Genomic DNA, 12,488 nt, shown 5'->3' with positions numbered 1-12,488 from the left:
GTGCTTAGCTTGTGACCTCCGCCAGTTCAATGGTTTGACTTTCAATGAAATTTGACAGCAAACATGTACTGCTTAATATTATTTTTATCTAATTTAAATTATTTTAATAGATTATAGTTAGTTTAAGCCTTAACATAGGTTGTCATAATTTCAAATTAAATTTTAAAATAGGTTTGTTATTAAATTAAATCTAATTTTATTATTTGTATAGGCACAGTGCCTAGGAGCCCCAGTCATGGACCAGGTCCCCATTGTGCTAGTACATCTGTACAAACACTGAACAAAATGTTTTATCCATCCTGGTGTCTGGGTAACCATCCACTCAGCCTTTCCACACACTTCCACTCTCCCCCAGCCTCAGCAGGAGTAAGCCTCACAAAGGAATAATGGTGCAATTGGTACACTACCCCTCTTCCAAAGGAACTGGAGGATGCAAAGAAAAATTAAGTCCCAACGGATCTTCAGATGTTAAATGTACTGGTTCTAGAAGAGATAATGCAGGGTACCTGAGCTGAACACTGAAATATTCAGGACACATGTACAACCTGAAAGCCAACAAATGAATTTAATCTCCTCAATCATAGCACCATAGGACTGCAAGTTACCTCAAGACATCATCTAGACCAGTCCCCTGCACTCAAGGCAGGACTAAGTATTATCTTGGCCATTCCTGACAGGTGTTTGTTTAACCTGGGGTTAAAAACCTCCAGTGATGGAGATTCCATAACTTTCTTAAGCAATTTATTGCAGTGCTCAATCACCCTGACAGCTAGGACATTTTTCCTAATGTCCAACCTAAACCGCCCTTGCTGCAATTTAAGCTCATTGCTTCTTGTCCTATCCTCAGAGGTTAAGAACATTTCTCCCTCCTCCTTGTAAAATAATGTATACTATGAAGTATTATAAATTAAAACTAAAATAAATACATCTGTCAAATAAATGAACAATGTACAGTTTATTATGTCATCTTTGCCTTTATCCCCCACCAACTGTGCTTGTTCACTCACTACATTCACAAAAGTCATTAATTTGCTATTGGCTTCTGAATACTAAAGGGAACTTGTGAGATTCTAAATGTAATTGCAAAGCATAGAGATTATTTAAAATACTTACAGAGATGCAGTTGAGTCTAGCTTTTAGTTATAAAACTGATTGTAAATATCTCCAAAAAGCTAAGCCCCCTGACATTTCGCATGGCACATTCATATTGTATTAGTTTGTTTTAATTTTTTACCCCAAACTTCCCGGAAAAGAGAGTTTTGAAGCTATGTTGTTTCAAAAATTTTCATAACATTCAGTTCGAAATAGAGGCGAAACCTTAAAGAACATTTTTTTAAAGTAGGGTAAAGGAAGAAAATAAGTCAAATAAAGAGGACCTATCTAACTAAAGCTGAAAAAGTTACAAGAACAATAAGTGTATTCAACAGAAAATAAAACCGTTGCTTCATAATGTAAACCTCTCAGAAAATAAAACACAACACTTACAGTATGTCTACACTACAGGATTACTCCGAATTTACAGAATTCGATTTTGGGCAACCAATTATATAAAGTCGAGTGCACGCGGCCACACTAAGCACATTAATTCGGCGCTGTGCGTCCATGTACCGAAGCTAGCATGGACTTCCGGAGCATTGCACTGTGGGTAGATATCCCATAGTTCCTGCAGTCTCCCCCACCCATTGGAATTCTGGGTTGAGATCCCAATGCCTGATGGGGCAAAAAACACTGTCGCTGGTGGTTCTTGGTACAGCCTCACCCCTCCATCCGTGAAAGCAACAGCAGACAACAGTTTCGCGCCTTTTTTCCTGGGTAAACTGTGCAGACGCCATACCATAGCATGGAGCCCACTCAGTTCAAGACAGCCGTCATAAACATTGTAAACACCTTGCGCATTGTCGTGCAGTTTATGCTGAACCAGAACCTAGAAAACCAGGCGAGGAGGAGGCTGCAACTGCAGTGCGGCGACGAGAGTGATGAGGACATGGACACTGAATTCTCTCAAACTGCGGGCCCTGGCGCTTTGGAGATCATGCTGTTAATGGGGCAGGTTATAGCAGTGGAACACCGATTCTGGGCCCGGGAAACAAGCACAGACTGGTGGGACCGCATAGTGTTGCGGGTGTGGGACGATTCCCAGTGGCTGTGAAACTTTCTCATGCGTAAGGGCACTTTCATGGAACTTTGTGACTTGCTTTCCCCTGCCCTGAAGCGCAAGAATACCAAGATGAGAGCAGCCCTCACAGTTGAGAAGCGAGTGGCGATAGCCCTGTGGAAGCTTGCAACACCAGACAGCTACTGGTCAGTCAGGAATCAATTTGAAGTGGGTAAATCTACTGTGAGGGCTGCTATGATGCAAGTAGCCAAAGCAATCACTGAGCTGCTGCTACCAAAGGTAGTGACTCTGGGAAATAGTGGATGGCTTTGCGGCAATGGGATTCCCTAACTGTGGTGGGGCCATAGATGGAACCCATATCCATATCTTGGCACCGGAGCACCAGGGTACCCAGTACATAAACCACAAGGGGTACTTTTCAATGGTGCTGCAAGCACTGGTTGATCACAAGGGACGTTTCACCAACATCAACGTTGGATGGCCGAGAAGGGTTCATGACGCTCTCGTCTTCAGGAACACTACTCTGTTTAAACGGCTGCAGTAAGGGATTTACTTCCCAGACCAGAAAATAACCATTGGGGATGTTGAAATGCCTATAGTTACCCTTGGTGACCCAGCCTACCCCTTAACGCCACGGCTCATGAAGCCATACACAGCCAGCCTGGACAGTAGTCAGTAGCTGTTCAACTACAGGCTGAGCAAGTGCAGAATGGTGGTAGAATGTGCATTTGGACGTTTAAAGGGTCACTGGCGCACGTTACTGACTCGCTCAGACCTCAGCCAAATCCGAAGAAGTGAGGTTTTTACTCACGAAAGCTTATGCCCAAATAAATCTGTTAGTCTTTAAGGTGCCACCAGACTCCTTGTTGTTTCAGTATTCCCATTGTTATTGCTGCTTGCTGTGTGCTCCACAATCTCTGTGAAAGTAAGGGGGAGACCTTTATGGTGGGGTGGGAGGCTGAGGCAAATCGCCTGGCAGCTGATTATGCACAGCCAGACACCAGGGCGATTAGAAGAGCACACCAGGAAGCGCTGTGCATCAGAGAAGCTTTGAAAACCAGTTTTGAAAAACCAAAGTGGCCAGGCTACTGTGAAAGTTCTGTTTGATTCTCCTTGATGAAAACCCGCCCCCTTGATTGACTCATTCTCTGTAAGCAACCCACCCTCCCCCTTCGATCACAGCTTGCTTGCAAAGGAAATAAAGTCACTATCATTTAAAAATCATTTATTCTTTATTAATTGATTATAAAAAGGGAGAGAACTGACAAGGTAGCCCAGGTGGGGTTTGGGAGGAGGCTAGGAGGGAAGGAAAAGGTCACTAAAAAAAGGTTAAAATAATGACAGCCTTTTGCTAGGGCTGTCCACTGGGGTGGAATGGGAGGATGCACGGAGTCTCCCCCCGCCCCGCGTTCTTACACGGCTGGGTGAGAAGGCTATGGAACATGGTGAGGGGGGAGAGCAGTTATACAAGGGCTGCAGCGGCACTCTGTGATCCTGCTGCCATTCCTGAAGCTCCACCAGACACCGGAGCATGTCCGTTTGCTCACGCAGCAGCCCCAGCGTTACATCCCACCACCTCTCATCTCGAGCGTCTCTCCTCTCCTCACGTTGGTGCCTCCTCTCCTCACGTTGGTCCCTCCTGTCCTCACGTTCACTGGCATCTTTCCTGTACTTTGACACCACGTCTTTCCACTCATTCTGATGAGCTCTTTCATCGCGGGTCGATTGCATGATTTCTGAGAACATTTAGTCTCGCGTCCTTTTTTTCCGCCACCTTATCTGAGATAGCCTTCGGGACGGAGGAGGGAGGCTTGAAAAATTTGCAGCTGCAGGAGGGAGAGAGGGGAAAAAAGGGAGAGAAGTATTTTAAAAGATACATTTTACAGAACAATGCTTATACTCTTTCACAGTGAACAATACTATTCACATTATATAGCACGTATGATTTCAGTACAACATCGTATTTTGCATCTTAATATTGAGTGCCTGTGGCTTTGGTGTTAGAGATCACAGACGCAGGTCTGGGCAACAGAATTCGGCTTGCATGCGGCCATGGTAAGCCATTGTCTTTCGGCTTCTACAGCCTTCAGAAAGGCAGCACCCTCCTTTCCCACATACCAAGCAAAGCCCCTTGAGTGCTGCGGCAGAAACCAAACTAACCCCCCCATCCAATTCTCTGGGATGATCACTTTACCCCTCCCCCCGCCGCGTGGCTGGTATCAGGGAAGATCCCTGCTAACCAAACGTGAAAAATCAGCGCCGTTCCCCGCCCCCACTCCCGCTTGGCTAACTGCAGGGAAGGATTTCTTTTCAGCCACAGGCAAACAGCCCAGTAGGAACGGCCACCTCTGTCCCCTTAATTAAATTCCTGTATTTCAACCAGGTTACCATGAGCGACATCACTCTCCTGAGGATAACACAGCGAGATAAAGAACGGATGTTGCTTGAATGCCAGCAAACACCTGGACCATACGCTGCCAGGCTTTGTCATGCAACGATACCAGATTACTTGCTACTAGCATGGCGTGGTCAAGTGTCCTACCAGGAGGACGGAATAAGGCTGCACTGCCCAGAAACCTTGTGGAAAGGCTTTTGGAATACCTCCAGGAGAGCTTCATGGAGATGACCCTGGAGGATTTCTGCTCCATCCCCAGACACGTTAACAGACTTTTCCAGTAGCTGTACTGGCCACGAATGCATCCCAAGTCCTCAGGGCAAATTAATCATTAAAAAAAAAGCTTGCTTTTAAACCATGTCTTATATTTACAAAGGTACACTCACCAGAGGTCCCTTCCATGGCTTCATGGTCTGAGATAATGCCTTGGGAGGGTTGGGAGGGTACTTAAGTCAGACTGAGAAAAAGATCCTGGCTATTGGTGAGAACTGAGTGCTGTGTGCTCTCCGCAAGCTCGTTTGCCCTCCTCCTCATCTTCCCCGTCTGCAGAATCAGGCATGGCTGAGATTATCCCCTCCTCGGAATCCATGGTCAGGGGTGGGGTGGTGGTGGCGACCCGCCCTAGAATTGCATGCAGTTCAGCGTAGAAGCGGCATGTCTGCGGCTCTGCCCTGGACCTTCCGTTTGCTTCTTTGGTTTTCTGGTAGGCTTGTCTGAGCTCCTTAACTTTCACGCGGCACTGTAATGAGTCCCTATTGTGGCCTCTCTCCATCATACCCTTGGAGATTTTTTCAAATGTTTTGGCATTTCGTCTTTTGGAACGTAGTTCTGCTAGCACGGAATCCTCTCCCCATATAGCGATCAGATCCAGTACCTCCCGTACGGTCCATGCTGGTGCTCTTTTTCGATTCTCGGACTGCATGGTTACCTGTGCTGATGAGCTGGGCAAACAGGAAATGAAATTCAAAAGTTTGCGGGGCTTTTCCTGTCTACCTGGCCAATGCATCCGAGTTCAGATTGCTGTCCAGAGCGGTCAAAATGGTGCACTGTGGGATAGCTTCCGGAGGCCAATACCGTCGAATTGCAGCCACAGTAAACCTAATTTGAAATGGCAATATCGATTTTGGTGCTACTCCCCTCGTCGGGGAGGAGTACAGAAATCGATTTTAGGACCCCTTTATTTTGAAGTAAATGGCTTCGTTGTGTGGATGAGTGCAGGGTTAATTCGATTTAACGCTGCTAAATTCAAACTAAACTCATAGTGTAAAAGAGGCCTCACATAGCACTCACTTTCAAGTGATTATGCCTGGCTCTCCTGAGAAAGAGGAAGACAGCACAAGGAGCTCTCTCTCTCTCTCTCTCTCTCTCACACACACACACACTTTCCTCTTGTGCACACATACAGGGGTTGAGTACATATGCAGTCCTTGTGCTCCGTGTATACGTACCACTCCACACTAGCCAACCCCACAGTATTGGATACAGCATACCAACAAACTGAAATGAGCTGATGAGAGAGGGAGTACACAATGAATGCTATCCAGGGTGAAAGAGATGTTGCTCCAGCATGTGTGCCTCTGGATGTACTCTAGCTGATCCTTCTGGGATCTGGCCAATAGGATCAAAGGAAGGCAACTTAATGTGACTTCAACAGCATTCCCACCAAATCCTGTATGCAAATTGACAGAACCTATATTAGATGGGGGTCTGAGACTGCTCATAGATCTAACGTTAATATGAATCAATGTCCTTTGCCCACGCTTAAAAGGTAAATCCACCAACTCTGCCAGCTGTTTAAGTAGCTGGAAACAGAAGGAGTTCTCACTTAACCAACCAAGGAGAATGGGGAGTTGTGGGGAAGCACTACTTAAAAAAAAAAAATCAGACAGAAGAGAAGGGTGGTGTTTTTAGCAAAGTAGAACAAGCTGCGCTCCCCAGCTGCTCTACCTTACTTTAATCCCTCTCTAAATCATAAATTATTTTGGAATCCAACCGTGAAAGGTCAGAATACTGGTAGAGAAGTTATGTGATGCTTATTAGTTAACAACTCCTTGGTAACCTCAGCTAAGAAGGGAAGGTAAGAAACAGCAATAGATAGCAAAAATCAGCTACATCAAATGATGGCTTCTTAAGATTATTTTGTGTTTCCGAGTAGGTGGTAGACTGCCCCTTTAAAGTAGATATTAACGATAACTATCTCATTAGGCATACACCAATCAACGGGGGCAAAAGTTCTGCTTTGCATATGGTGGCAAACAACTCTAATGAATTTTCAGTTCTGGATATGGGCCATCAAATTTCTAGCCCTTGTGGTAGTGAAAATGGCCTTCTGTATATGAATTGATCCAATGCAGTCTGACTGAAACTGTAAACCCACTGCCTTGAACAGCTCAAAGCCTTGCAAAGCTTTTCTGGACCACTAATAAATTTTTCATTTATTATGACAGTCACAGTAAAGGGTAATTACATAAATTTGGTTCCTGTGCTGCTCTAAAGTAAGCGTTAAATGCCCCATACTCCTCAATAGGATTTCAGTTCTGTAACCTAATGATGATAGTTAAACTACTTTATTGCTGATCATTTTAGTAAAACTATCCAGCTAATGTGCTTATCCAGTGTCAATCAATATCACTGAAGACAGACAGGAAAATCTTCTTTTAGGTCTACTGTGTACAATCCATGGTCCCCAAACTGTCCATAACTTTCTCATACCTTTGAAGGAGCAGGGAACCATTGAGAACGAGCAGAGAGTTCTTGTTAGTGCTAGATAGGAATTTCAACCTAATTCTGCTCATCAACAGTCTCCTAGAAGCCTTTGCTTGCAGCTACAAGCTTTTACACAGACAGCTTCAGTGGAATGACATTTCTTAATTTCCAACTTGCCAACAAAAGCTCAAAAATCAAAGTGTGAGTGTCTGCCATCCCTATGCCAATTGGAGCAAGAAGCTTCAAAATTCAAAGCTTTTTCAAAGGAACAAAAGCTGTTCATATATGTTTGCAGACCCATTTTAAGCAGAATCAAATAATAAAATTATAGGTGCGCGCATGCGTGCACATACGCACACATACAGGCTAAAGTTCAGCTAAAATTGATTGAGTTGTGGTGTTTCAATGCAACTTTAATAATGGGAACTTACTAAATTTCTATGAATGTCTACTGGATGATAAGTAACCATCGAAGTAAAAGGGATGGATAATATTTGTATAATCTTTTTTGAAAGCATTTTTTTTATGAATCTGAACAATAAAAATATCACATTTACCCTGCAGAATAAGACTTGCCTTTCAGAATGCATGTGACTGCCTCAAAGATAAAAACAGACTTGAAGAGATAGGTTTGCCAGTACCATTTTCCCACTGATATTTTTCAGACTTCTACACATATTTTGTCAACTGCTGCATACAATTATAGGATGCTTAACATAAATATATAATTGTGTGCATTTACAACAGATTAAAATATGAAAACCTATGTCTGATCCTCAAGCGCCTGGAAAGCTGACACTGCATTATTGGAAAGGTTGTGCACCTCTGGCTACACTTGATTTGGCAGTACTTCACCAATGGGAATGAGAGCCTGATTGTATGTCCTGTCCAATAACACTGGCTTCTGTGGTACTATTGATTTCAGAGGGTGACCCAAGGAGCTCAGAAGTTCCATTTTAGAAAATAGTGCAAAACCCCTTGTGACTTCCTGGGAATCATCAACACAGGAGAAATGAAAGAGAGAGGTAAAAATAAACCACAAGAACACTATGCCACCTTATAATTCAGACACTCCAGTTTAGAACTTCTTCCACTCTTTCTGCCCCTAACATGAAGTCTTTTAGAAAATCACTTAGATATTTTTAATGTCAGTCAAAAATACCTCCTCAAGAGATAGGAAATGCCAGAACTAAGGTTGCCCAAGCAACTTTAATTTGGCACCTTTGCACATATGTTTATGCTATGGTCTTTGATTACATGATCACTTACTATTTTTTTCCACCAGACTTACCTGCCAAAATTTTGACTCCCTGCTGCAAAGCAGAGAAGAGTTAGAGCTTCTCAATGAAATGATTATAAGAATTTTATAACATGGGCAGACCATATATTTTTTTCCTATCCTCCTCCTCAGAAATGTCTGAAACATTAAAAAAAAAATACCTGCATGGAAAATTTCAGCCCAAACAGTTAAAGTTTGGCAAAGATATGAGCTACTGAAAAAAGGGTCTTATAACAAAAGTATTGGATGACCTTAACTATAGACAACTCTATCAGTGCTATCTATAAATTATTATATCTTCTCATCCCTAGATCATAAAACTTTATTCATTTCCTTCTTCAAATTCTTTCTTCTAGAACTACAATAAAATGAAAAGCCAAATGTTAACACCAGTGCTTCTGAGCGGTCACTATATACGCTAATATTCCTAACAGCACACAGCCACACATGTTGAATCATAAAAGTAGTTATGTCAACCTGAATCAACCCATAGCACAGGTTTCAAACTAACATCTTTTGAGAGCTGGCTGGTCACGATATTAGGATTAATAGTTTTCAGATGTCAAATGCAATTAAAGAGACAGCTAAATATATTAAATAGTTTCTATTGCCATGCTAACAATTGCTATAGCCAGCACAGCCACAGTAGATGATAAGAAAGAGAGGTAGGCAGTCCACAAGATTATTGAGGTGTGTCCCATACTATGAAAATATTTGAGAACCCTGATGTAGGGAATCTGTTTTCATCTCCCAGGAGAAGGTTACCAGCCACACCATAACATATCCTCCTTCCTGCTGTCTGCTTGCCATTAGAGCAGGGGTCGGCAACGTTTGGCACGCGGCTCACCAGGGTAAACACCCTGGCGGGCTGGGGCAGTTTATTTACCTGCTGACGCGGCAGGTTCGGCCGATCGCGGCCCCCACTGGCCGCGGTTCGCCGTCCCGGGCCAATGGGGGCAGCGAGAAGCGGCGTGGGCGAGGGATGTGCTGGCCGCAGCTTCCCGCCGTCCCCATTGGCCCGGGATGGCGAACCGCAGCCAGTGGGGGCCGCCATTGGCCAAACCTGACGCGTCAGCAGGTAAATAAATTGGCCTGGCCCGCCAGGGTGCTTACCCTGGCGAGCCGCATGCCAAACGTTGCCGACCCCTCCATTAGAGCATTATTGGTCTGAGATATGGCTACCACTAATCTCACAACTGATTACCTTATGAGTGGCTGCTAGAGAACGGGGCTGTATCAAAAGCAACTATGCAATAAAAAAGATACAGTAGATGAGAATGAGAAAAAAAGATTAAAATCTTCTAGCTCCACATTGCAGCAGTGAGCACATTCGCACTTAACAAATCACACATATAGTTAACTAATAAGGAACCACTGAAAAACAGAGAAGCCAGCAACTCCTGCTGCAACGTGATCTAATGGCTGAGAAATATACCATTAAAAGAAAAATATGAAAAAGACACCAAGCAATTACATTAAAAGAGGGCATAACATACCAAAAGATATATGCCTTTCATTATTTTCCTGTCTTAAACCTATGAAAAACAGTAATAGATCAAGCTTGTCCGAAGCATATGGTAATCAAAACACATTTAAACATTTTTTCCAAGACATCTTGTAAAGGTTGCCATAGCAACCACTCTTCTTATTTTGAATTAATGTCACTCGTTCCATAAAATCCTATACAAACATGGAGATGACCCTAGGTAAAGTTCTATGCTTTATTTCTTAATTATTGTCTTATTCAGATTTTTCCCCACTCTATTCTATTCTTTACTGTAGTTAGTTGATTAGAACCCGTAGCTATTACATTCATTCCCTCTAATAGACTAAAATGGAACATTTAATTTCATCTTTGAAAATTTACTACATATTAAAGTATGCAACAAAAAAATAAAAATGCAGCTATCTGGCAACTGAAGTTCCAAGACTAAAAAATACAGTTCTGCTGGTTATTCATATTACATTATACTGAAATCTTCAAAATATGACATTCTATACTTATCCCAGGGTTAAGACCATATAAATAAATATTACTGATCCATTCTCAGTACTGCAGTACAAATAACGCTAATGGTATATGTAACACAGAGAAACAGCAGTGCAATGAAGAAAAATGTAAGGCAGTAAAATAGAAAAATAGAATTCTTACTCTTTGGTGTCCTTCATACCAATCATCTTCATCAAACCAGTGAGAAATATAAGTCATCCAAGCCATGATACATAATATGTTTGAAATTTAAAACAATCATAAGATTATATCTCAGCGTCTGAACACAGATAAGGACAACATGGGTTCTGTGCTAAAATTTACCCAAACTAAACCAAGCTACACAGAGATCAGTTCTGGGCTTAGATTCTCTACAATAATAAGCTGTAAATTCATGAATATTCCATGTGAAAGACTTTTAATGACAATACAAATACGATGAATTTAAGAAATTCTAAATGAAAAAATTGAAATCAACAACAAATAAACAAAATCATTACTATATCATATACTTCAGTATTTTAAAATTAAAGCTGATTACTGTTTCAAACTGGGTTATAAAACACTGATGAACTGTGAGAAACAACCGTGCTAGACTGTTAAGTGGTTCTTACTTATTTTCCAAAACAGATTTTCTGATTTCAGTTTTAGACTATAAAATTGGTCTGTAAGAGGTAGTTTCCAAAACAAAAAACCTAAGTGTTAAAATGTAAAGTACCTTTAGCTTTATGGGGCTAGATAAATTAGGCAATATCAATTTCAATATCTGTGCTTTGGTTGTGTTGAGTGGTTTAGAATGGTACAAATAATACTACATAGGAGTGGTCACAACACCTACATATAGATTGCCTAACAATTTCTAGCAAAAAAAGAAATCTGTTTTCGAAGAGCTCTAAAGCATCCCTTGTTTGCAACAGAGATCTCTGGGGCTCTGCCACAGCCATCCGCACTGATGAGGAGCTCAAAGTACAGTCATCACCATAACTTTACAGATAAGTGCAGTGTTTGTTTTCTCCCCCTCGCTCTCCTCCCCCTTGGTATCAAGCAGATTTAAAGAGATAGTTCCACCTATGTGCAACCCACTCCTTTGACATACCTACTGGGCCATGAGGTGCCATATACTCCCCATAACATCACAGGAGTATGAAGTGCTGTTAACAAAGAGGGAGAAGGAGGAAGGAAGAAATGCCCCCTTCCATCTGCACCACAATCCACTACTTCAACACTACCCTATGTCAGCTGCACTTATTTAGGGACTATCATGCAAATTTTTCTGGGGACTACAGCAAAGCACAGAACAATACTGTCACACCCTAAAAATCTGGAAAACTTGGAATATCCGCATCTTCAAAGATGTAGGACCCAATTATCCTACACACTCCCAAATTACACTGGGTTAAGGAAACTTTCCTCCAAACCACCACATTGGGATAAATCCAAAAGCAGGACACCTGAAGCCAATTGTTCAATCAGTAAAATCATTAAAGAGAGGAGGAAAACAATACAACAATCTGAAAATCCTGCTGCTGAATGCACAGTCGGCCATCAACAAAAATTATAATTGTTAAACATTTTAGTTTGTATTTGCTCAGTTAACCCTGCTGCAGGGCCGCCCAGAGGATTCAGGGGGCCTGGGGCAAAGCAATTTCGGGGTCCCCTTCCATAAAAAAAAAGTTGCAATACTATAGTAACATGTATTTGGAAATATAAAAAATAACCAGTGAAATACATTCAAAAATTAAATTTTAATAATTTGAAAATACACAAAATACATTATTTAAAAACATTAAATGCTTTAATGGTATGTATATATTTGCAATTACATAATGGGCTGTCACTGGGTGATGGTTGGTGCCAATGGGCTGTCGCTGCCTGGGGGTGGCGCTACTGTTGCCCAGCGCTGGGTGGGGAGCTGGGCTCTGGGTCGGGGGGTGCCCGGCTCAGAGGGGCTGGGCTCGGAGCTGGGGGTCAGGGCTGTAGGGGGATGGGGTCGGGGGGGGTG

At 42.4% G+C, this 12,488-nt stretch overlaps 1 protein-coding gene across 6 annotated transcripts in view; it reads right to left on the bottom strand.

Annotated features, from left to right (window-relative positions):
• Window positions 1-12,488, bottom strand: part of WDR17 (WD repeat domain 17) — a 107,157-nt gene that overhangs the window by 63,982 nt on the left and 30,687 nt on the right. For 3 of the 6 annotated variants that reach the window (XM_034771140.1, XM_034771134.1, XM_034771136.1), the window contains exon 1: window positions 10,649-10,858. The exons of the other annotated variants lie outside the window; for them this stretch is intronic. In XM_034771140.1, coding sequence (XP_034627031.1) covers window positions 10,649-10,714 — 66 coding nt within the window. In that variant the 5' untranslated portion in view covers window positions 10,715-10,858. Of the gene's footprint in view, window positions 1-10,648; window positions 10,859-12,488 lie in introns of those variants that run through there. 6 annotated transcript variants of the gene reach the window in all.

The sequence above is a fragment of the Trachemys scripta genome, chromosome 5, assembly GCF_013100865.1.
Source record: "Trachemys scripta elegans isolate TJP31775 chromosome 5, CAS_Tse_1.0, whole genome shotgun sequence".
Lineage (NCBI taxonomy): Eukaryota > Metazoa > Chordata > Testudines > Emydidae > Trachemys > Trachemys scripta.
The sequence above is the reverse complement of the archived record's forward strand: the minus strand, read 5'-3'. Positions and strand labels throughout refer to the sequence as shown.